The 26,556-nt window shown below is 43.9% G+C and overlaps 1 protein-coding gene across 1 annotated transcript in view; it reads left to right on the top strand.

Moving 5' to 3' along the window:
* Positions 1–10,510: 10,510 nt before the first annotated feature.
* The window catches only part of NOL11 (nucleolar protein 11), a 64,238-nt gene continuing 48,192 nt past the window's right edge, over positions 10,511–26,556 (top strand). Inside the window, exons 1-8 of the mRNA XM_088468530.1 lie at positions 10,511–10,741; positions 11,461–11,574; positions 14,567–14,623; positions 15,476–15,624; positions 17,810–17,867; positions 17,952–18,093; positions 22,478–22,657; positions 24,551–24,627. Of these exons, the coding sequence (XP_088324656.1) occupies positions 10,526–10,741; positions 11,461–11,574; positions 14,567–14,623; positions 15,476–15,624; positions 17,810–17,867; positions 17,952–18,093; positions 22,478–22,657; positions 24,551–24,627 (993 nt within the window). The 5' untranslated portion in view covers positions 10,511–10,525. The remainder of the gene's footprint in view (positions 10,742–11,460; positions 11,575–14,566; positions 14,624–15,475; positions 15,625–17,809; positions 17,868–17,951; positions 18,094–22,477; positions 22,658–24,550; positions 24,628–26,556) is intronic.

The following is a 26,556-nucleotide window of genomic DNA, read 5'->3' as shown; positions in this document are numbered from 1 at the left end:
TAGCGGCAGTACGCTCGTTCTGAGCGATGTTCGCACATCTGCGCATGCGTACGGTTTTTAGTACGCATGCGCGAACCAGTCAGTGCGGCCGAAAATCATTTGTACGCAATATAGCGAGTGCCTGCTATTTTGAGTGACAGATTGAGGCGTATGTGGGTGGTAACAGGGGAAGGTGCTTGAAAACGGGGAGTGGAAATCAGAACGCAGGCGTGCTTAAAGGTCAAAACGGGCGTTTTATGGGTGTGCATATTTAAAACAGCAGCGTCATTGACCACGTCACTGTTTTTTTTTTAAGCCAGAACTGTTCGCAAAATTGTGGTAGCAAAAACCAACCACAAGAATAGCGAGCAGTTCATACGCTGGTCGATGTACTCGATTAATCTAATAAATAGCGGACATGACGTATGGTGCGAGCGGCCAGGGGGCGTTTTTAACAAATAAACGAGCGTATGTTTTGCTCGCTCGTTCAGACTTAGAGGTGTGAACAGACTGCAATTTGCGAACGGATCATTTGAATAGCCACCCCTTGTTTTTGAACGAACGACCGCAAATAGCGAACGGCTCTGAATCAGGCCCTATGGCCCTCTTTCAGAGCCACTCGCTAGCGGCAGTACGCTCGTTCCGAGCGATGTTCGCACATCTGCGCATGCGTACGTTTTTTAGTACGCATGCGCGAACCAGTCAGTGCGGCCGAAAATCATTTGTACGCAATATAGCGAGTGCCTGCTATTTTGAGTGACAGATTGAGGCGTATGTGGGTGGTAACAGGGGAAGGTGCTTGAAAACGGGGAGTGGAAATCAGAACGCAGGCGTGCTTAAAGGTCAAAACGGGCGTTTTATGGGTGTGCATATTTAAAACAGCAGCGTCATTGACCACGTCACTGGGTTTTTTTTAAGCCAGAACTGTTCGCAAAATTGTGGTAGCAAAAACCAACCACAAGAATAGCGAGCAGTTCATACGCTGGTCGATGTACTCGATTAATCTAATAAATAGCGGACATGACGTATGGTGCGAGCGGCCAGGGGGCGTTTTTAACAAATAAACGAGCGTATGTTTTGCTCGCTCGTTCAGACTTAGAGGTGTGAACAGACTGCAATTTGCGAACGGATCATTTGAATAGCCACCCCTTGTTTTTGAACGAACGACTGCAAATAGCGAACGGCTCTGAATCAGGCCCTATGTTGGTTACTTTTATTTTTATTTTTTTACAACTACATTATCGTTTGTAATATGCTATATTTTAAATGTTATTTTTACACAAAAAAACATTAGATCTGTTATCCCAACTGCTAATTTTGATTGTCAGGAAGGCAAAGCTGTTAAGGTTCACGCACGGTTGTGTAAGACCTCTAAAGCCAGGGAGAGGATCTTCCACCAATAACAGCCACCCATGTTCCCTTAGTGATTTATTTACACACCGGTACTTAGGTGGCCATCTGGATTTATGCCTCCAGCAGTGGAGGCTTACACAAGCAGCGAGAGACCGCAGGACTGCTGACTAGGACAAGACAGGATGGTGATGTGGCAGTCCTTCCACAACTGGCTAACTGGAGTGAGTCTGCAGGTAGTGATATTAAAACAGGCGTAATGGACAGGGTACACCAGCAGCGACAGATGATGGGTCTCAAGAATGTCCAGGGACTGTGGTGCAGCTGGGTAGTCAGGCAATGAGTGGCATGACAATACTAATTGCTGCAGGGCAGGAGCGACCTGGACTGATATGTAGCAGGATTACAGACAAGCCTGGACTGGACAAGACAAGAAAAGACTATGACAAGACTGACAAAAAACTGACAAGAACTAGACGGACACAACAAAATAGATACAAAGTACTAGATGTGGCCTTGAGGCCGTGGTGCTGCTTAGACAACCGGGATGTGGCTTTGAGAGCCAGGTGATACTTTGCTGAGTTGCAGCCTTTGGGCTGAGATGCGGCTTTGAGAGCCGGGTAATATTTGGCTGAAATCAGCCTGCGGGCTGAGGTGCGGCTGAGACAGCCGAGGTGCGGCTTTGGGAGCCGGGTAGTACTTAGCTGAAATCAGCCTGCGGACTGAGGTGCGGCTGTGACAACCGAGGTGCGGCTTTGGAAGCCGGGTAGTACTTGGCTAGGAAGCAGCCTGTGGGCTGAGGTGCAATTTTGGGAGCCATGTAGTACTTGGCTAGGAAGCAGCCTGCGAGCTGAGGTGTGGCCGAGACAGCCGGAATGCAGGAATCAGATAGCATGAAGGTGAACACAGATGCAGCCAGGACACAGGGTAAAAGTAACTGGATAGAGAGTACAGCAGGTTGAACAGCTGAATACTTACACTCAGCTTGACAGGACATGCAGTATAGAAATGCCACTGAACAAATGCTGACAGGTACAGGATACTGGAACTGTGGAACTTGGGAAGACCGGCAGAAGTTCAGACTTCAGAGAGACATGCCTACACAAGTTGTCAGACAGTATAACCGGCATGGAGTGCAGGGCTGGCTGAAACTTAAAGGAAGCAGGGTCCAATCAGAACCAATTCCTGGAGAGAGTGCTTCCTAATCAAAGGCATGTGTGCACCTAAGCTCTGCACACAGATAGCTAGTAATTAGTGAGCACATGATATAAACACACAGGCAGACATGAATGATCGGCTATGATTTAAACACAGACAAGACAGGATTTCCAGATTCCTGCAAAAAGCCAGAACAAGGACAGGACATGATGTAGTATCCCAGTAACAACTATGACTGGGAACTGCCACCAAAATGATTTGCTAACCGCAAATCATAACAGTACCCCCCTTGAGGGTGGACTCCGGACACCCCAATGTCAGTAAGGGGAGCAATAATCTTGGTGTAACAGAATATGATCAATGTTTTTTACGATGTCTTTTCTTCTTCCCCACCTGTTTAGGCTTAACAATGGGGAGCATAAAGATGTTACTATCGTCCACTGAAAGTTCCTCTGAGAGTCTTTCATCTGGTACTGGATTGTAGTCAAAACTAGAGCCATCATCTACAGGCGGAACCATATACTTTTTTAATAGAAATGGCTTGCTTGACAGATAAAGAAGCTAATGACTTCCTCATTTCCAAATTCATTGGAGATCTTATCCCTGGGTAAGTTAACAAGCATCCAGAGTGGAGATATGTAGGCAGAGCCTCCTGTGGAAACGAGGAGGTACTACGATCTTGAGGAGGTCGCGATTTGCTGGCAAGCTGGTCCTTTAAGGTCTTAGCAGGTTTTAATTTAGATGGTCTTTCTGAAGCACAAGTAGGACATCTAGAAGGCTCAGCAATAATTATGTATGGACCCCCAAACCTTGTAAGGACAGCACAGACAAATGAATCAAGATCATGGAGAATGGCATCATTTGATCTAATGTAGGGTTCAGCCCATCTCTTAGCTTCTCCTTTAATTGCTAAGAGCAATAACAGGATTTTATCAGATTGTGAAAGATCTGGAGGAAGCACCTGGAGTGGAAGCACTAGGTCCCAGAATTGCTCCAATTCCCCATTGAAGATAAGGATTCTGGATTTCAGCCTCTATACGCTCCTGCCTATACCTTCTAATATCCTTCCTATAAACCTCTAAGGATGACGCTATTTTGTGTACGCAGTCATACAGTAAATAAAGACTCCAGACCTTGAACCTGTGGTTCCAAAGCACAAAGTATTATTCAAGTAAAAGTACAGTCAGTTACACACTATGATCTAAGTACAATTTAGCGCAAAAAAATTATACAGACCCAAGTACAGTTATACATACGCAAGCGCTCTGGACCAGATCCCGGCATCAGCAAGATAACCTCCGTCAATCAGCAATCAGCAAGAAGACTAGAAACCCAGGGTCAGAGCACACATATTTATACCCCCCAGAAATAGACAACAGAATAGAAAGGCTTGTTGCTGATGCCATTGGTTCCCAAGGGGGACGCATCTGTTACAGAGCATTTAACAGGTTGATTCAAATAGACACAGTCCAGTCTCTGACAGCTGGTTGCCTCTGTTTCCCGCCTCACGCAAATCCTAACAGTTGGTTTTATAATGTATATTTTGGTGCTTGAAGTCTCTGCGGCCTATAAGTTGCGAGTGCATGTTGCGATCTTCCCACTGACGATACCAGGAAGCTGTGGAGAGGGTGCAGATCAGTATAATACCAAGCACGGCATACTTATCATGTATTAAACCTGAGCTACTAAATAACCTTTATTTCACAGCAATTATAATAAATGAACAAACTTGAATCTTATACTTTAAAGCTTATGGAACCTTGTATGTAAATATGTAATGTGTAAGTATGTGGGGTTTGATAGAAAGAAGCTAGTTAACTTGGGGCAGATGCGTGCACATGAGGCTAATAAACAGCATTCGCATGCAGGATATTGTGCATTCGCTACTGAGCGTCATGTTAGCAGCTCAACTGTGCGTATTGTGCGGTGTATATGCATGAGATTCCATCTATGATGGGCTTAACATATACATATATATATATATATATATATATATATATATTAGGGGTGAGCGGGTTCGGATTTCTGAAATCCGAACCCCCCTGATCCGAGGTCAATCCGAGTCAGGCTCGACTTTTGACTTCATCAAGTGAAATGCATGCTCAATCGGATTCAGGTCAGGGAATTGACTTGGCCATTGCATAACATTCCACTTTTTAGCCTTAAAAAACTCTCTGGTTGCTTTTGCAGTATGCTTCGGGTCATTGTCCATCTGCACTGTGAAGCGCCGTCCAATGAGTTCTGAAGCATTTGACTGAATATGAGCATATAATATTGCCAGAAACAATTCAGAATTCATTCTGCTGCTTTTATCAGCAGTCACATCATCAATAAATACAAGGGAACCAGTTCCAATGGCAGCCATACATGCCCAAGCCATGACACTACCACCACCATGCTTCACTGATGAGGTGTAATGTTTTGGATCATGAGCAGTTCCTTTCCTTCTCCATACTCTTCTCTTCCCATCACTCTGGTACAAGTTGATCTTTGTCTCATCTGTCCATAGGATGTTGTTCCAGAACTGTAATGGCTTTTTTAGATGTTGTTTGGCAAACTCTAATCTGGTCTTCCTGTTTTTGTATCTCACCAATGGTTACATCTTGTGGTGAACCCTCTATATTCACTATTGTGAAGTCTTCTCTTGATTGTTGACTTTGACACACATACACCTACCTCCTGGAGAGGGTTCTTAATTTGGCCAACTGTTGTGAAGGGGTTTTTCTTCACCAGGGAAATAATTCTTCTGTCATCCACCACAGTTGTTTTCGTGGTCTTCCGGATCTTTTGGTGTTGCTGAGCTCTCCAGTGCGTTCTTTCTTTTTAAGACTGTTCCAAACAGTTGATTCGGCCACACCTAATGTTTTTGCTATCTCTCAGATGGGTTTGTTTTGATTTTTCAGCCTAATGATGGCTTGCTTCACTGATAGTGACAGCTCTTTGGATCTCATATTGAGAGTTGACAGCAACTGATTCCAAATGCAAATGTCACACCTAAAATCAACTCCAGACCTTTTACCTGCTTAATTGATAATGAAATAACGAGGGACTAGCCCACACCCGTCAATGAAATAGCTTTTGAGTTGATAGTCCCATTACTTTTGGCCCCTTAAAAAGTGGGAGGCACATATAGAAACCATTGTAATTCCTACACCGTTCACCTGATTTGGATGTAATTACCCTCAAATTAAATCTGAAAGTTGCAGTTAAAGCACATCTTGTTTGTTTAATTTCAAAGCCATTGTGGTGATGAATAGAGGCCAAAATATGAAAATTCTGTCAATGTCCCAATATTTATGCACCTGACTGTATATATATATATATATACACACACATACATACATACACACACACACATCTCATTCCTCACTCACAGTTTCAAACTGCAATGCATATGTGTTACCCCCAGCTGTGAAGCCGGGGCCATTCTGTCTGGGTGTGGGACTAAAACCTGTTTAGGATTCAGGCAAATTCAATTGTGTAGATCAATGTCTGGGTTATATTACAATTGCCACAACTATACTTGTCTACATACAGGGATTCACAATTTGTATGTAAAACACTCACAGTATTCTGGTGCATTGTCTATTCTATTGACTTTTTCTCAGGAGGCTGTTCTTCCAGTTGCCCTTGGTAGATTATCAAAAACATTGCCATCTGTACTTAGCTCATGAGTTGTAACTTAAAATGGCGCTGGTCGCAAAATGGCGTCTTGCAGATTCTTGTTTCTAAAATGGAGTCTAGCTGCCATTCGCAAGATGGTGTTGCGCACGGTAATTTTTACGCTGATTCCATCTCAGCCACTAATCCAGCTTCGACAAAGATAAGGCAATCAGGGTCCCGGTCCGGCTTCACCGACTGAGGATCCCCAGCTGGAATAGATACATCGGACTCTCTTCTTGGAAATGGAACATCAGACTTCTCTTTCGGGGTCGGTAAATCGAACTCCCTTCTTGGTGTCGGTGCTTCACACATCTCCTCTGAGGTTGGTACATCAAACTCCTCTCCTAGGAGCAGTACTACGGAGACCTCTTCTGAGGGCGGTACATCAGGCACCTTTTCTGAGATTGATACATCAGATTCCCCTGCTGGTGTCGGTACTTCACACCTCTCCTCTGAGGTTGGTACATCAAACTCCTCTCCTGGGAGCAGTACTACGGAGACCTCTTCTGAGGGCGGTACAGCAGGCACCTTTTCTGAAGTCAATACATCTGACTCCCCTCCTGGGGTTTGGATGACTGAAACATCAGGAACCCCTTCAGGAGTAAGTACATCTGGCACCTCACTTGAAGTTGGAACCTCTAAGTCCCCTCCTGGGGTCTGGATGACTGGAACATTGGGAATCGCCTCAGGAGTTGAAACATTGGACTCCTCACTTGAGATTGGCACATCAGACTCCTTTACTGAAGTCGGTACTTCAGACACCTCTTCTGAGGTTGGCATGTCGAAGTCCCCTCCTGAGGTCTGGACGGCTGAGATATTGGAGACTCCTTCTGGAGTAGGTACATCAGATACCTCTTCTGACGTGAGAACATTGGTCAAATTTTCTGTACTCACAGTTGAGGTCAAAACATCTATTTTAATATCGGAAGTTATTCTTGCAAAAGAAAAGACTGAACCTTTGCTAGAACAATGACAGTTTTATTTAAGTGGTTCCCACACAAGAGATTTGGTGCTCTGGTAATGGGACCCCAATTCTAAATAACTGGTTGCTCTTGGGGAACGTTGGCACCTTTATTGGGAATTACGGAGTCTGCGGCATAAGTAGGCTTACAAGGCAACTTTACAACTTGAGGCCTAGAACTTTGGGGCTGGTCATTTTTCCTGGGTTTGCACAAGGAACAGTTATCAGCATTCCCACAGTATAAACAGAAGCGATTTTCCTTAGGCTGTTGCCATTCGGCTTCAGAGAGCCTGGTTCGTACGTAGCTTCGAAAACCACTTCTTTTCTGCATAGTAGATAACACAGTAGAAGCAGGTGAAATGGAGTCTGTCACCTCTTTAGTTTCTGTTGGGATGGGTGGAATAATATCAAAGTCAGGAAAATTCCCAAAATGTTTTTGAACTAACAGATTAGTACTATACAACAAATTCTGCAACTGTTCAGTCTTTCAAAGAAATTCCTGTAGCAACTCAGGATCCATTATTCCAAAAGACTGAGATGTTCTGAAACAGTTTACACTTGGGGGTGCCGTCCAATTTTTCCTCCGTAGATGGACTTTTGCAATGTCTAGTTGCGCCCACTGAATTCTGGGAGGCTTGAATTTTTGCTGCTGCAGCACATCCACACGAGATGATAATCCTAGGAAAGCCTGTAGCAGCAGTGTTTGCATACGCTACAGGGTCAGAATTTTATTCGTAAGTCCCAAATCAGGGTTCAAGATTGAGGTCTGATTTGGCAAGACCTGAACCGGATTTGACAAAATAGACACCATGTTAAACACTCCAGTAGCGTCTGTTATTTGGGCCGGTTATAATGTGTTGGTTCACGCACGGTTGTGTAAGACCTCTAAAGCCAGGGAGAGGATCTTCCACCAATAACAGCCACCCATGTTCCCTTAGTGATTTATTTACACACCGGTACTGGATTTATGCCTCCAGCAGTGGAGGCTTACACAACCAATGAGAGACCGCAGGACTGCTGACTAGGACAAGACATGATGGTGATGTGGCAGTCCTTCCACAACTGGCTAACTGGAGTGAGGCTGCAGGTAATGGTATTAACACAGGCGTAATGGACAGGGTACACCAGCAGCGACAGATGATGGGTCTCAGGAATGTCCAGGGACTGTGGTACACCTGGGTAGTCAGGCAATGAGTGGCACGACAATACTAATTGCTGCTGTGCAGGAGTGACCTGGACTGAGATGTAGCAGGATTACAGACAAGACTGGACAAGACAAGAATAGACTATGACAAGACTGACAGAAAAACAGACAAGAACTAAACGGACACAACAAAATAGATACAAAGTACTAGATGTGGCCTTGAGGCCGTGGTGCGGCTTAGACAACCGGGATGTGGCTTTGAGAGCCAGGTGATACTTTGCTGAGTTGCAGCCTTTGGGCTGAGATGCGGCTTTGAGAACCGGGTAATACTTTGCTGAGTTACTGCCTTTGGGCTGAGATACAGCTTTGAGAGCCGGTTAATATTTGGCTGAAATCAGCCTGCGGGCTGAGGTGTGGCTGAGACAGCCGAGGTGCGGCTTTGGGAGCCGGGTAGTAAGCTGAAATCAGCCTGCGGACTGAGGTGTGGCTGCGACAACCGAGATGTGGCTTTGGAAGCCGGGTAGTACTTGGCTAGGAAGCAGCCTGTGGGCTGAGGTGCAACTTTGGGAGCCGGGTAGTACTTGGCTAGGAAGCAGCCTGCGGGCTGAGGTGTGGCTGAGATAGCAGGGATGCAGGAATCAGACGGCAGGAAGGTGAACACAGATGCAGCCAGAGCACAGGGTAAAAGTAACTGGATAGAGAGTACAGCAGGTTGAACAGCTGAATACTGACACTCTGCTTGACAGGACATGCAGTATAGAAATGCCACTGAACAAATGCCGACAGGTACAGGATACTGGAACTGTAGAACTCGGGAAGACCGGCAGAAGTTCAGACTTCAGAGAGACATGCATACACAGGTTGTCAGACAGTATAACCAGCATGGAGTGCAGGGCTGGCTGACACTTAAAGGAAGCAGGGTCCAATCGGAACCAATTCCTGGAGAGAGCACTTCCTAATCAAAGGCATGTGTGCAAATGAGCTCTGCACACAGACAGCTAGTAATTAGTGAGCACATGATACAAGCACACAGGGAGACATGAATGAGATAGGCTATGATTTAAACACAGGCAAGACAGGATTTCCAGCTTCCTGCAAAAAGCCAGAACAAGGGCAGGACATGATGCAGTATCCCAGTAACAACTATGACTGGGAACTGCCACCAAGATGATTTGCTATCCGGCAAATCATAACAAAAGCCTTGGCTGACATGTTTAGACGTGGGTATCTGAGGCGACGCCCCTTGACTCACGGCACACCTATGTTACGTACACAAAAAAGTGCTGGGCCTATTTTTAGTTCCAGTTTATTCCTGGAGGAGCAGGTGTGGCCCTAATGTAATGGGGATTCTCCCTGTACCCCAGTTGGCCAGTCCAACCCTGATCTAGAGGCATAATCCTTTAAAACTTGGGACTGTCTTTGAAAATTCTGGACATCTGACAACTATGCCCTATGATCACGAAAAATAATCTTTGCAAGTATGAACATTTCCCACATTGGGGATGATTCTGAGTCGGACATAGCCGTGTACATGTCTGCATCTTTTGGCAGTTGCTCATCTCCAACTTTACACTGAAATTCAGAAGCACTATCGAAACTTGCACCAGCCCTATGGCAGGTGCAGTTACTATGTTTTCAGGAACGTAGTAGCCATTCTACCCGCAGGCTGCAGTGTCCCAAGGGAGGGGAGGCAAGTATGGGAGGTCTCCCTCTCATCTGCTGCTATGCATAGCAGATCACCAATGAAAGGATGCGGTGTGCATTGTGCATACACCTTCGGCACGCGCACAATGTCCCGATCTCTTTCTCCCCAATGTTGGAAGGTATGTATAAACATATGCGCAATGCAAAAGACACATACGCATGAACACAAAAAATGCTCCACTGTGTCTGACATTGAGTCAGCCCTGTTATATAACTGCAAGGGGCAGATTTACTAAACAATTCTTGCCATGATGACCCCTAAGTTTAAATCAGCAATAATATTAAATGCAAAACTCTCCTGTATTTGCTTACAAAAGCTGCTGCTTAGTAAATCTATCACCTTCACTTGCATTGTTTAAGTTTATACAATAACTAAAGGTTGTACACTTGCAAGCAGTGCCCCCTAACCTGTTAGTTATTTCCTAAACGTTAATAATAATAATAATAATAATAATAATAATAATAATAATAATAATAATAATAATATATGTAAGGAGAGCAGTAAAGCCAGATGCCATCTAGATGTCACGCTCTCCTCCAATCTCTGGATGGCGCTGTTACGTGTTATGACCATCTTATCAGAGGATCATCGTTCTACACTTGGTGGCGTCACGACCATCTGGGCTGCCAAGATGGCGGCGTTCTGTGAAGAGTTCACGTTGTGTGGGCTGTTGCCCGGTGGACAGAGGAGACAGCAGTGCGGATTGCCTGGGGTGGAGGAGGTCGGCGAGCGGGATACGGTGCTATTGACGGACTGTGGCAGGACAGTCACTCTGTATAAGGTGGAGATCTGGGTTGAGACCCACGTGTGTGCGGTACTGGCCACTGTGCTGCCTAGCTTCTTCTACATGGGTGACTGTTGTGTGTGAGGGGAGCCGGCACTGGACATCGTGCTGCCTGGCTTCCTCTGCATTGAAGCCGGCACTGGGGAAGGTGCTCTCTGGCTGACTGTACTGTGTGTAACGAGAAAGCCATGGGCACTGTGTACTGATGTGAATCAATGTGAGGGTAGTCAGTATGTTACTGCTCTGACTTGTAAGGGAGCCTCTACTGGGTGGCTGGGTGAGTCTTTGCTATCGTTTGCTTATATGCCATCTTTCAGCAGAGATCACTGGAAAGATGGCACCACTGGGGGAGCCAGCACTGAGAGAAGTGCTACCTACCTAACTTCCTTTATAGTAGTGAATGGTGCTGTCTGCATGGCCCTACAAGGGTGACTGTCAGGGTAGCTTGAACTGGGCATGGTGCGTCCTGGCTTACAGGTGTGACTGTGTGTAAGCACTATGCACGGTTCGATAGACATTCTAAGCATATGGTTGTTTTGTCATATATGTTTTCATTTTGAATTAAATGTTTTTCATGTATGCTGAAAATTCACACAAAGCTCAATTAAAATTGTAATGCTCAAAGAAGTTTGAATCCTGAGTGTGTAAAGGAGAACGAAGAACATTTTCGTAGATCAGACAGAACAATATTTTTTTAATTTTTTTTTTCTCTCTAGGTAGCTGATCAGAGGCCCTTGGGTAGTTGGACGGTTAAACAAGGTCAACGTATCACTTGTCCTGCAGTGTTTAACCATAGAACCGGGGAATATGTTGTCGTACATGATGAAAAGGTAATGTATTATCTCTAGTGTTCTTCCTTGTACCATTCCATCATCATTGTTATGTCTCTTGACTCACATGATGGTGGGATAAGTTAATGTCCTGATTTTGTTCTTCTTACAAGGTTTTTGTAGCTTTGTTCTTAAAAAAATGTGTCATTCTATTTATAGATGTGGACATTGTGCTATACATTTCAAAGTATACTGTAAAGCTGCACCGGACCTTATTGGTAGAGTAGACACTGATGCATAATAATAGGGCAGTGGTAGGAAAATACAAAATAATTAACATTTGTAAGTATATAGTGGACCAAAAAAATGACATTCCAATAAATAGTCGCTTAGGATGTTAATCCTCCACATGCAGCTGGTATGTGCTGTGACATCAGCTTTACCTAAGTGTGGAACTGTGCAGAAGGGATGCGGCACTATTCTGTAACAAGAAAGTCAAACAACTGACACCTGGCTGATGGTGATGAAAAATGCTCTGCTCTTAAATGCAACCTTGAAGAATTGTCCATAAAAGAGATGGTGACTGGGAAGGAAATGGCATATGGATAACGCAATTGTCATGCTCATAAAATCATCGCTACAATTAAGGGCCGTATTCAATTAGGTGCGAAAAGCCTGTTTCTGCGCAAGTTTCGCTCGTGACATTATCCCCGTATTAAATTCCAAAGACTTTTCGCCGATGTGGAAAGTCAATGCATTGGAATAGGCGAAAAAGATTTGCCTATGAAAGCTGTCGAAAAAAAGTGCAGAATTTGGGGTTTTGGGGTGCAAGCTTGTGGGAACCACCCTGCACTCTTGGGACAGGCCAACAAAGAAACTGTAATGCGGTACAAACTTAACTAGCGAAATAGACTCATGGGGGGCCCCCAAGTATCTCCCAGGATTTTTTACATTGAAAACTTAACTTTAGCAACTTTAAAATATGCTAGCACCCATTTTCATGTACCCCAAATTTGCTGGGACTACTCATTTTCACAAAAAAAAAACATGCAAAATGCTATTCTTCACCACTTGTGCAAAGACACTAATTAGCAGCTATTGAGAGTATTTAAGTAGCCCAAATACCTTCAGCAGGCCTATTCAGGGGTATCTATAGTGATCCCCAATGTCAGTGCTTCTTTTGGGGGGTTGTCAGGCTGATTTCCCCAAATTTGACAGCACTTTTCGCCAGGTCCCGTTTTCGACGATTTCTAATTGAATACGGGGATAAGCGGGGACGAGCGCGATACTTTTTCCCATGGAAAACCAGCGATGTCAGCGAAAAGTCCGGCATGTGAAAAGTACGGGACTTTTCGCACCTAATTGAAAAACACGTAAGTAGTGATTTGCATTAACCTTATCTTCTAGAGTACAGGTTCTCAAACTCGGTCCTCAGGACCCCAAACAGTGCATGTTTTGCAGGTCTCCTCACAGAATCACAAGTGAAATAATTAGCTCCACTAGTGGAACTTTTAAAATGTGTTGCTGTGCACCTGCTGGGTGACCTGGAAAACATGACCTGTGTTGGGGCCTGAAGACCGAGTTTGAGAACCACTGTTCTAGAACACAGGTTCTCAAACTCGGCCCTCAGGACCCCAAACAGTGCATGTTTTCCATGTCTCCACACTGAATCAAGTGAAATAATTAGCTCCACCTGTGGACCTTTTAAAATGTGTAATTGAGTAATGATTACACCTGGGCACCTGCTGGATGATCTGCAAAATGTGAACTGTTTGGGGTCCTGAGAATCAAGTTTGAGAACCACTGTTCTAGAGGTATGTCTTCACCCAAATTCTGCCTAAAAATCGGGTTCTGGACTATAGACAGTAATTAGATAAATGTCTAGATAGACACCAGATGTTAGACAGTCAATAGTTTGACATGGACAAAAGTCAAGACACACTAAAGTTAGACATGTAAAAAGATTAACAGGTACAAAAGTTCAACATGAAAATGGTCGAAATATTTTTTTTATTTTTAGGCTTAGGCACTTACCCAGACAGTTAGGGTTAGGCACCAAGGGTTAGGGTGAAGATTCGGGCTAAAAAAAATAATAATTGTCGAATTATTGACCCTGTCAACCTTTTGTGCCTGTCGACTTTTTTACATGTCTAACTTTAGTGTGTCTGACTTTTGTACCTGTCAACCTTTTGTCCCTGTCTAACTATTGACTGTCTAACATCTGGTGTCTATCTAGACATCGTCTATCTAATTACTGTCTATCTCTTATAACACACCCCTAAAGATCTCACCCAGAAACAAACAAAAAAATCAATAAAGGATGTAGGCTGAATGAATTTGTGCACTAGTTCATTTACCAAGCACATGGTGGAGGGTAATTACATACCTCTGTCTCCACTGCTCAGTAATCTTATTTTGATGTTCTCCAGAACTTGCCACTGGGCATTGCTCGGTGTGTTGCTATGCTATCCTACTCTATGGTGTTCTCTTTTCTTAAGATTCAAAGTTACAGTACCTTGTTCTGCTGGTGTGGGCCTGTTTTACATTGGCATTGGAAAAAATGCACAAGTAGCTACGGTCCTGGAGTATGTAGTTAATTCCTCTTGTACTTTAAGATTTGATATTTTTGTGAGGCTCTACATAAATCTGCAGCATCGTATAATGGGGGAATAGAACATGTATAACACATTAGAACATTGGGCTATGTTGGTCACTGAAGCAGCTCCACACTGACCCCACTTAATAGTCCTCTGAGGTCTCTCCTGCAGCTATACACAACTAATGCAGTCCAGCATACATGGCCTGACAGGTTGTCATTAGCTTATTTAAGTATCTACTTGCACCTGTGTGAAAGCCAAAAGGTTTGAACTTGTTGGTGGGTTCCAAAGTTTAAATGACTGCTCTCCTCCAATCTACCCTCATGAGTGAACAAGATACATGATCCTGTGGCTCAGCGCTCAATACGAATAGCCGGATTGACGTGTGTTTGTCGCAAACAGTAGCTATTTCTCAATCTGCATTCGTTTTTAAATCGATGCTGTCTTGTCTGCAGGTGCTCAGGGTTTGGAAGAATGATGATGTCAACTTTGATAAAGTGTTTAAAGCAACGGTACGTTGTGTGATCTTTATCTCTAAATGTTCATAAGCTTAGCTAGAGTTCCTTATAGAGTGCCACCTGTGTTATTCGTTTTCTGAAATGAAATATGGTTCTTACTAATGGACAGAGGGATCTATTTACTAAGCCTTGGATGGAGATCAAGTACAAGCCAATTAGCTCCTAACTGCCATGACACATTCTGTGTTTGAGAAATGACAGTAAAGGTGCATACACGCTAGACGATTCGCTCCATGAGACACTGAGCACAAACACTGAACAATATCATGCACGATATTTTTCAGTGCCGGGCACCCTCCCTCATTCCCGAACATGCAGCACCTGACAATATCGTCAGGTTGGCATGCATGTTAAAGCGATGAACGACAAGGACCAACGGGAGCGCACATCGCTGGTCCTTATCGTTTTTTTTGAGGAAAAAATAAACATTATTTTGGACAACTGAACGATAACGATATCGTTCAGTCAACCAAAACATCGCCCAGAGTGTACACACCTTTAGTAGCTGTTTGGCTGTTATTTTATCTTCGCTCACTTTATCCCCATCCAAGGCTTAGTAAATAGACCCTATTGTTTCTAGTGTAAATATTGTCCTGTAAAACTGTATTGCTAGCTAAAAAGTGTATTATCCTTTACCAGACATGGCACTAACATGAATGCACTTGTTTAGTACAGAAAAATTTGAACTGTAATTTTTTTTCCCAGAAACCTTTTTCACTTCTCCCCTGAGCAGAATACTGCACTCAAAATATTTCTCATGTGATAACATTCTGCACCCAGAGATTTCTGTGGAGTATTACAGGCAGAAGTGAAGATGCCCATCATGTTTTCTTTATTGGTCCACAGCTCTCGGCTGCCGTATGTCAAGTCCACAGTCTCCCAGATACAGAGCCGCTCGTGTTGTTTCGGGGAGGAGCTGTCCATTTCTTGGATGCTTTACTCGCAGATCCTCAGCAAGAAATTGGATACTTTCTAACAGAAGGAGAGGCAATCATGTATGTTCCTTGCTGATAGGGACCACACTGTATTTGGTTAAAGAATAAGCACTCCCTCTTACTAGTGATCTTTTTGAGGTGCTACAGTTTTTCTGTCATTTTAGAAGTAGTAAAAAAGGTGTGTGTATATGTATATATGTATATATGTGTATATATATATATATATATATATATATATATATATATTGCACACACATAAATCTGCCCCCCCATTGGTTAATTAGAAATTCAATGTGTGTATATGTAAAAAAAGTGTGTATGTGTATATATATATATATATATATATCTCTCTATACACACAAATCACACTGAAGTGCCAAAAGCAATACTGCTAGGTGGCGTCACAGTACTGTGACTTCTTGGAAATGCCCATACTTGCATCAGTTGTGATCTGGCATCTCGTGAATCAGTTTGAGCACTGGCTAGGCTGCTCATTGCAAAGCGATTAACTGAGTTCAAACCGGGCATGATAGTGGGTGCCTGACTGATGGGACGTTCCATTTCATTCAAACATTGCTCGATCTACGGTGTCATGTGTGTACCTGGATTACCTCATTGAAGGCATTATCACTCACTGTGGAGAGCACAGTGGTTGACCATGGGTGCTTAAAGATCGTGACCAGCAAGTTCTGGCCAGAATTGTCTGTGGGAACAGACAAGTGACACTGGCTCAAATAACATCCACATTCAATGCGGGAGGTACCAGAAGTATATTCAGCAGGTCAGTGCAGAGTTCTTTAGCTGTCTTGGGATATGTGGACAGAAGACCCACCACAGTGCCCCCGTTAACACTGACCCCAAACACACCGCCTCACCTGGCTCGTAACGTCGCTAATTGGTCCATGGAGGACTGGCAACGTGTGTAGTCCGATGAGTCATGGTTCCAGTTGTTTTGGGCTGATGGTAGGATGTGGCTCAGACTCAATAGGGCCGTGGACTCTAGTTGTCAACAAGGTACTATGCAGGTTGGTGTGGTGGTTCCATAATGGCGAGGGGTGTGTTCACGTGGCATGGGTTAGATCAGATGCTACCGCTACGTTACATTGCTTAAAGACTATTTGCAGCCCTTCGTGGACATCATGTACCCCCACAACGACGGAATGTTCTAGCAGGATAATGCACCTTGTCATCAGTCCCAAGTTGTCCAGAATTGCTTCGTCGAGCATTCCAATGCGTTCTGACAGATCATGTGGCCACCACGTTCGCCTGATATAAATCCAATTGAGCATTTATGGGATGTGGTGGAGAGGTTCATTTGCACCCTGGATCCTGCACCTACAAATATCGGAGTTGTGGGAAGCTATCTAGACTGTATGGGTTAACATCTCTCCAGAGGTTGCTGCACTTCGCCAGGCTAGAGGGGTTCCTACACAATACTAGGCATCTATCCCAAGACTTTTAGCACTTCAGTGTGTGTGTGTATATCTAAACTATCTGAGTCGCATGGAAGTCAGTGTGTGATTCAGTAGTTTTTTTTTTTTGGTGGTGACAAGTAATGGGCGCACGACGGACCAATTCAGTAGTTTTGGGCAACCATTATTGTGTAAATCTTCTAATCGCGTCTGAAGTACTTGTTTTTGTTCCCAAAACATGGATTCTAGGCACATTTCTGCCCTCTACCTCAGGCGTCTGCGAGCAGAAATGTTGGTGCCCAAATGGAGCAATAATTGAGTTGATCCATTACTGAGTGGCATGCAAAAAATAATTGAATCGCCTCCAAAGAGCAGATGTCTAATGATTATTTAACTGTGCGTCCAACGTACCATGTATGTGCAACTTGGAGGCTATGACCTCAGCCATTATGTAAAACGTCCGTTTCTGAGTGTCGTCTGGGCAGCTACCTTGTAGTTGCTAGCAGAGAACAATGACGTGCATGGCAGAGGGGATCCTAGTTTTAGACTGTTCTCTTGCAGCTGGCATGGGGTAGGTGTAAGAGTCTATACTAATGATGACTGTTATGGCTTCTGGCAGAAAAACAGTGGGCGCTGCAGTTGCACACATGTAGTGTGGATAGCTACATTAGCACTTTGCTTGCTTCTCAGAATCGGGCCCTTTGTTCATAATGTTCTTTAGTCGACACTGCTGACTGCCTGTTGCTAGGTGCTTTCCATTTATTAACATTACTTAATGCTTCATTTTCTGTTTGTCACCACTGCATGGGAATGATTTTTTATTTATTTACTAGGTGGTCAAAAATGTTTGTGGAGGATGGGCAGACTATGTTAATCTATATTACAGAAAAGGTATGTGTGTAACATAAAAAAGCATGTCCAAAACCTTCTGCGGAGCCTGTTGGCAGTAAGCTTACAGCTATTATATCTCTGCAGCGTCAAGATTACTTTGTGCATATATGGAGAACTGGTCCTAGTGTCAGCCAGAGGTATAGACTACAGCCATTCAAAGAGGACTCCCGAATGTTGGATGTTTCAGCATCTCTGACAAACAAAATGGTGTCTCTAATGGCTTTATGTAAGTAAATGTATGCAAGCCCGTCGTCTGATTTCTTTCTGCACACAAGTTGTTTTTTTTTTCCTTTTAAATGTAAATCTATTGTGATTAAAGACCTGATTTTTATTATGTGGATGAGTCAGCTTTGGTATTGTTTGATTAGTTATTTTTATTTACATGTTGATTTGCTGTAATTATACTGTAATCATGTTTCTAAAGGTGCATATCCACTACGCGACCTTACTGAGCGATTGCACGATTGACATCGTAATCGTGCAATCGCTCAGTAATCTGCCTCAAATCAGGCAATTAAATGTCAAAAACGACCAGCAATGCGCGTGCCCGCTGGTCGTTTTTTTACATCCATCATTGCCCGTACATGCTGGTCAACCCGACTATCACGGCAGGTTCAGCATGTATGGGGATGATGGCTGTGCCTACACTGAACGTTCAGTGTAGGCACATCAGACTGTGAAACGACAGCACCATTACAATGTCGTAATCGTGCTCTCGTTTCTCCGTCTATTAGTGGATACGCACCTTAAGTTTTACCCAGATCTTGTTTAAAAGTTTTGTCAACGTGAGTTTGTTTTTGTACACACAATGTTGATATTATATTACACGTATCTAGGCAGTATCTTTTTGTTATAACCTAGTTGTCTTGTGCAGTATAATTCCTCAAATATCTGAAAAAAGTAATTTTTGAATAGTGTTGTGTGGTGGTTGGCGTTAACAGCTGTTCATGCATTTGTGGCGGCAGTGTACATACACAAATATCAGACTACCTCGGATATGAAAACGGATATTGCATTAACATATTTTAACCCATAAAGCGGTATGCAGTCATAAAGTAGACATCCTGAATGTTGACAGACGATTTTAGGGTGACATTTAGGTTTAAGGTTACATTTAAAGTGAATGTAAAATCTCATTGACACTGACAGTCTTATCCTATTGGGCACTCTGGGCCATTGTAGAGTATATTCACAATACTGTGGCTCCAGCTTCTCTGTTCCCATACTGCAGAATTATTGTTTTTTTGAGTACCACAGTACAGGGTATTTATTCTTTAGCCTACCTGTATTTACAGTTAGGTTTTTTTTTTGTTTAACATGCGTCTATCCTAGAGCACTGGAACCGGTAGAGGTGATGCCCTTCCTTGTGCTGCCTCCTCCCTTCACTCACTACTGACCCGGGATTGCACTCCTGGGAGGGGACCCATGAGTACTATAGCCGGTTAATGACTGGGGCCCTGCACTTTCATTTGCAGTTTCCGGTGGCTGCGGCGCAGACTTGTGGGCTTCTCAATGATGAGAGAACTAATCTGGCCTCATCCTATGCTTCCTGTTTGACTCTCAGCAGGGTACAGTTTAGTTACATAAACTAGTAAATAGTCTTTTGGCTCTCAGACTGGCATCTGTTCACTTATGTATGAAGTTCCTGGGGAAGATGGATTCTACCTTCAAAGCCTTAGAATTTAAGCTTCATACAAGGTTTTTTTCAGCATGAACTGATCTTGAAATGTAACAAGGTCTACAATTATCACTCCTTTGGTCGCTATGGGACAGCAACTTGATATCTGTTTGCGTTTGGAGTTACAGTTGTGAAGACTGATGTCAACTTGGGGGGGCTTTTACCTTTCCTTGTCGTTTCTAGCCTCTGTGGTCCCCAAAGGAAGCCAAGCTTTAGTGGCTTAGTTCAGTGACTGATTCTCTTGAGGGGAAAAACCTATAAGGATTTAGTTAGATAATGTTGCCACTTGGCAAACATAAATCATCAGGGAGGCACATAGTGCACTTGCCATGAATGGAACAAGCAGGATTGTGTACTAGGCGGAGCAGAATGTTGTGGCAGTATCTGCTGTATACCCATTGGGGGTGAAAATTTGGAATGCAGATTCTCAGTAGTCTTTCTTTAGATTGTGGATAAGTGGGGTCAGCCATTGACTTTATGGCTTTCAGGATATACTGCTTAACCAGGCATTTTTAGGTGTGCCTTGTGGACACAGATTGTTCCTTTGGCGTTTTCTCTCCAGAGGTGGTGGTGATGCCCATCCTCAAAGAACTTGGAGAAGATGTCTGGGTGCTGTTGGAGGCGCTGGACTGGCTGAAATGCTCTATACAGACATATTCAAGATGACAGTAGGTCCACCATGGCATTTTAATCCATGACTGGATATGTTTACAATGGGGACTAGTGAGTCTGTCTAATGGCGTCAATTTCTCATAGTTTCTGTAAGAGTCAGTGGTGGAGATGTATGAAGGGGAGCAGTGGTATCGGCGCTGATACTGCTTCATACCCATGTATTATTGCGGGACTGGGCTGTAAATGATAGGGGCGCTATGCGTCCCTTTCATTATCAGTGTTGCTATCTACAAGACGGCAGCGTCGATGTGCTGGGCTATGTATGAATGGTCAGTGCCACTGACCGTTCTGGCAGCTGCAGCTATCGATAGAGCAACTGCAGCTGTCTATATCACCACAGCACTTTCCCTGCTGCAGCAGCTGCCGGCTACGGGGGCTGCACGCATGATCTCGCGATGCTTGCGGTATCCCGTTCATGCGATATCCCAGTGGAGTTGGCCGGTAGGTGAGACACAGCGCATCCAGCACTAGGCTGATGCTCTGTGTATTCAGGCAGATGTATGCATCTTATTGGTAGTGCTTACTGCTTCGCCTCGGTAAAGAGGCGAAGCAGGAAGAGTTATAGCGGGACGATGTATGCCGCTATATTACCTTTATCCCAGAGTACCTTGGTGTGAGATCTTTTCTAATACTTTCAGTTATATTCGTTGCATCTGTTTTTGCAGGATGCCTTGGATAACAGTTTGAAACTGTTTTCTGTCTTCATTCAGAAGAGACTGGTGATTATATTCGAGGTGCGTGATGCATTTGTGATTTCTATCCAGTCCCCGAGTTACTCTATGCCCTATCATTTTAATATTGACAATTTTACAACATTCTATGTTTGAACCACTTGGTTCAATGACTGAAGTTTCTTACATTGAAGATAGTTTCTCCTGGTTGTTTCTATGCCCTCTAGGGTGACTGAGCTGGTGGTGGGTGCTGTCATGCATGTCTCCTCTGAGCTCTCATGACGATAGGGCTGTTCGGACAAAACAATCTATTAAATCTAAAGTGGTTTCTACATTTCTTCTGACTCAGTACTTTGTGATTCAAGTGCTATGTCAGTGTCAGTCTATGGAGGAAGATGTTTGTCATTCTTTTTATTCCTTGGATGGTAAAGCGTTCCAAATCTATGTCCACATTTCACAAGAGTTTAGGAAAACAGATGATCCTTTGGTCTTTATAATGCTTTTAGAACTGGTTGATCTATACCATAACAGGTAATTGCTACGTGGATTACTTTGGTGATTCCACATACTCCAAATTATTCCTCGTGTAGCCCAGGTGTGCTACTTTATAGAATGCTGCCAGGAAGCGACATGGAGGTAGATGCTTGATGTGCAAAGTGTTGGAAATGGGGTGACTGTAGAGCAGTGTTTACCAACTCCAGTCCTCAGGGAACCCTAAAGGTGCATGTGTAATAGATCTCCTCAGTGTCGCAAGTGAAATAGTCAGTACCACCTGTGGATCCTTTAAGTCAGTAATAAATACACCTGTACACTTACTAGGCGATATGGAAAACTTGTATTGTTACTTGGGATTAAACACTTAGGATAATCTTCCCTCTCCCCCAAAAGTAGTATTGGTATACTACTATCTAGGTTCGAAATTTTTCTCTTACCCATGCCAATGAAAACATCTACAGAACCATTCTGTTGGGAGTAAATCTACTTCCTTTAATGACTACGTTTGGGGCAGACGATGTCCGAATGAAGGATCGACATGCAATAGATCGACGTGGTCAGGAGGTTGACCCAAAAAATAGTCCACGTTTTATTTCACCATTATTAGGGTTTGGTTTAAGCATTTGGGGGAGGGTTAGGCTACCATAGAGGATTGTTATGGTTAGACACTAAGAGGGGAGGGGGTTAGGCTGCTGTACGGGAGCAGTAGGGTTAGGTACTAGGAGGGGGTTTGGGTTAGGCGTTTGTGTGACGGTTAGGCACTAGGATTGGGGGATGAAAGTTAGTTTTAGGCACTATGGGGTGGATTAGGGTGAAATAAAAAAAAATATATATATCTTGGGTTGACCTTTTTTTTTTTTTTTTTGTCAACATCTTGTCCCTGTCGACCTATCAATTGTCGATCTATTATACCACACCCAGGGTAGATGGTAAATTAACCACATAATGTGAAGGATAGGGGTTTTTCTAACCATGGGTTGACCAGTCTTTAGAGTGTTGTTAAATGTAATTAATGAGTGTTTTACAGCCAACCCATTGCTTTATGTGATTTATCTTCTCACTCCATGGTGTAATAGTTACTTTTGCTCCTCCAGACTCCTCTGGACATGTGTGCCTTTCCCAGGTTTCTCTTGGTCAGTCCGAACAGAGGACAGAGCCAGTCCTATTGATGTCGTCTTTACTGCAGCTCCCAGAACCCGTCGAAGCAGGAGCTTTAGTAGTTCTTGATAACTCTTATATAGCCACTCTGGTGCACTCCCCAGCAAAGCAGAAAGGTAACAATGTGTACTGGTCTTGTTGCTTTCATTATGCCTAGTATTATGGGGCCCATACATCAGCAATCACAAAAAAACATTTACATTGTTGATATTTTCCAGTGACTTGCAGATCATTTTCACCAGAGAGCGGATCTGCCAAGCGTGAAAGCCTCTTCATTTTACTAGTAATGGTCTGCAAAATGGCTGATGACTGTACCATACACTAGCAATCTACAGCCCCGAATGGTCGTAAAGTCCAACATGTTGTTCAACCTGATTTTTTGGTTAGAATTGGCGATTAGTGAACTCCCATACATTGCTGTTATTTTTAGGACCATCATCTGCAAAACGCCAAATTGCCCCAAATAATCGCAGATGTATGGGCTGAGTGACTAGTGTATATTTTTGTTTATATTGTACTGTTCATTGAAGGCATATAACCCAATCTAAGTTTCTCTTTGCGTCTAGTGTGATGGTAATATGTAATAAATTATTGCATGGCATGACTTTAGTTTCTATAACGATCATTAAACCTGCTTACAGATTCTACCATCTAACAAACAAAAGGTTAATGGCTGATTTTTACATGTGACTTTAATTATGCAAATGAATTGAACACTTAGGGGGACAGGTGGAGAAGTTTCCCATAGCAACCAATCAGCTTCTAGCTGTCATTTTATAGAATTTACTTGATAAAGGATAGGTAAAATCTAATTCCACTTGATCTCTTCAGAAGGTTTGATAAGACTTCATCTAGAAACCATTACTTCAGACATTTTCATGCCTGTCTGTGTTTTCTAGTGTCCTGTATTATAAGCAGTTTTTTGGAACGCTACTTGTTACATTTTTGTGTTTCTTCATTTAAATCGGGGGTGGGGAACCTTTTTTTTTTTTTTTTTCTGCGATGGGCCATTTTGATATGTATAACATTATTTACAGGGGATACGTTTAAGATGCCGGCGGTCGCAATCCCGACCACCGGCATCTAGAATCCTTAATCCCGGCTAGGGTTAAATGACAGGCATCTATAATCCAGACGCCTGTCATTTTCCCCACACCGGCGCCCGGCATCCCGATCGAAGGGATGCCGGGCGCCGCAAGCGGACAGCCGCGGGGGGGGTTAGGTTTAGGCCACCAGGGGGGAACTTAGGGTTAGGCACCCCCCGGGAGGGTTAGGGTTAGGCTAGGGGGAGGGAGGGTTAGGCACCCCCCCTGGGTCTTAGGGTTAGGCACCCCCCCTGGGATTTAGGTTTAGGCAGTGGGGAAGGGGGGGGGGTTAGGCACCCCCTAAGGAGGGTTAGGGGGTTAGAATAGTTTATACTTACCTTTAGACGATCGTGATTTCCAGCGCTGTCGGTCTTCCGCTGCCGGGCTCTGCTGTTTTGTCGGGCTGCTGCAGCCGGGATTCGAACTGCCGGTCATGCGGCAGCCGGCATTCCATACCGAATGCATTTACGGGCCTGGTGCAGACCACGCCCCCTCCGTGTGACAACACACGGGGTGGGGCCACAATCACCGTTGATTACAGCAATGCCTGGAGCATCCTGAGGGAGCTGTAAGGGCAGCTGCGTGACCGTCTGAAGCGTTGTAAGGACGCTTCATGCGACACTGCTGCATAGATTCTGACTGGAGGGTGTCATCCTAGGCACCCTGCTAGCCAGATGAGGCTAGCTGAAAAAAGCTCAGAGGGCCAGACCAAATGATTCCGCGGGCCTTATGCGGCCCTCGGGCCTGAGGTTCCCCATCCCTCAATTAAATGCTTAGAAAACATATATATATATATATATATATATATATATATATATATATATATAATATGTATTTGTGTGTGGGATTTGAATAAGATCTGCAGCCCAATAGTCATGCTAATTATTTAGTAATTGATATTCTGATCTGGTCTCTTGTTTGCAGATTGCCTTTGTATATGGAACACAGCTTTGCAGACTTTGCAGGATTCTAAGGAGTTCATGCAGAAAACGCGTGCTCAGGTAACTGATCCTAAAATGTAGCAACCATTGAGGTTCTGTTCTGCAACAATTGTATTCCTCATTTGTTCGCTATCAGCTGGATATTTTGTTGATAGTTGTTTGGGTCTTTTCTGGGAATATTGTGCTGTATAGTGTGTGTAATTGGAAATCGATGTTTTCATTTGTAATTTGCTTACAATTGGGAATCTAATGACTGTTCTTTAGACCTTAGATGCAGTGTAAATGGTCCTCTTTTAATGATTTGTTTTGGATGGCTTTGAAGGAGTTAGTATAAAAGAAAACTGAGTACTAACATTTGAAACAGCCTTTGCTGGATCTGCTAGGGAGGTGTGGTACAAAATGGAGACTGTTGACCTAGACGTTATGTCGACATGTGAAATGTTAATATTGTGAATGTCAACAGTCGGGATGTCAAAGTACAGTTTTTCATGCAAATCGAACAGCAGACTAACCTTAACATGAAGTTTCAACATTGTGAACGTTGGCATTTTGACAAATTGCCTGGGTCCATGATAGGTTCCACTTTATTATCCATGCTAAACTTGCAAATGGGAAGTAAGGCATAATGGGGAAGATGTATTATAGCAGCACGCTAAGTGCAGCTATAACGCTTCCTGCTTCACCACTTTACCGAGGCGAGACAGGAAGATGTATGAACATCTCATCGGCTGGAGCGGGGGAGCGTTAACTCCCCCCTTCGGCGATCCCTGCCTGAGTACACAGCGCATCAGCCTAGTGCTGATGCGCTGTGTCTCAGTCCTGGCCGGCTCCACTGAGCATGCGTGGGATCTCGCAAGTATCGCGAGATCCCTCGTGCAGCCCTGGAGCCGGCAGCCACTGCAGCAGGGACAGCGTTGTCCCTGCTGTGGGGATAGGGCATCGCCAGGCTGTAGCTGTCTATAGCGATAGCTGCAGCGGGCAGAATGGTCAGGCGAATTGATCGTTCATACATTGCCCAGGCTATCGGCGCTGCTATCTTGTAGACAGCAGCGCTGATAATGACAGGGGCGCCCCTGTCATTTACCGCCAAACCCCCCGATCATACATTGGGGAGAAGCAGTATCAGCGCACATAACGTGCGGTGATTACTGCTTTGTCGCTTAATACATCTCTCCCAAAGTGCTTATTTTGCCGCCCTGTTGGTGGAGGGGTTTTACAGATTGTCTTAGGGTTTCTCTAACATCCGTAATCTGCTTTTGCTGGCCTCCATACTTGGTGCAGCTTGGCCACAAGATATTCAAGAGTAATTGTCACCTGTTCACTAACATGGTGCCCCCAGTTGTAGAGTTATCACTGCTATCTCAAGGCTCCTTTGACAGAACCTGGTTATTCTAGTTTACTCAGGGCAGCTTGGTAGTGGCTAAATTGTTCATTGAGAAAGCTGGGATTAACACAGAACAGCCACTGGATGGATTAGGGTGTTGTCTATAGGTTACTTGGATACAGTTGGTTTAGGTCTGTCACAGGAACAGAGCAGGATTTTTAATAATATTGGTCAAAGATACTGAAGCTCCTAAGATCTGTTAGCCCACAAGTCACACATGTAGTAGATGATATGTGCGTATGGAGGTTTATCGACCTTGCCCGTCCAGGATGATTCCCTTATGCTGTATCTCATATGAATCTGCCATGACCTTGCTTTTTTAATATTGTATTTAGTATCAGAGGGGGTATAATTCATATGAATCCTCCATTACCAAGTGGGGTATCCGCTCCAACAGATAGGACCAGCAGTATTCAATCTTAAACTCTTGCACTTTTGAGTTGAACCTTGCACATAGCGATTTTGTAGCTTCCAATGCTGCCTTCTCCCATTGCCTGGCAGCCTTTTTACTAAATTTTTTTTTTACTATTGGAGATTTTTTATGGCAACATATAGCCTGGGCGGCTATAGGTTTCCAGAAGCGGGCTGAGGAAGTACTGTTTGGT

Source organism: Taudactylus pleione, unplaced genomic scaffold, assembly GCF_031769625.1.
Source record: "Taudactylus pleione unplaced genomic scaffold, aTauple2 ptg000012l, whole genome shotgun sequence".
In the NCBI taxonomy this organism is placed as follows: Eukaryota; Metazoa; Chordata; class Amphibia; order Anura; family Myobatrachidae; genus Taudactylus; species Taudactylus pleione.
This window is presented reverse-complemented; position numbering and strand designations above follow the sequence as displayed.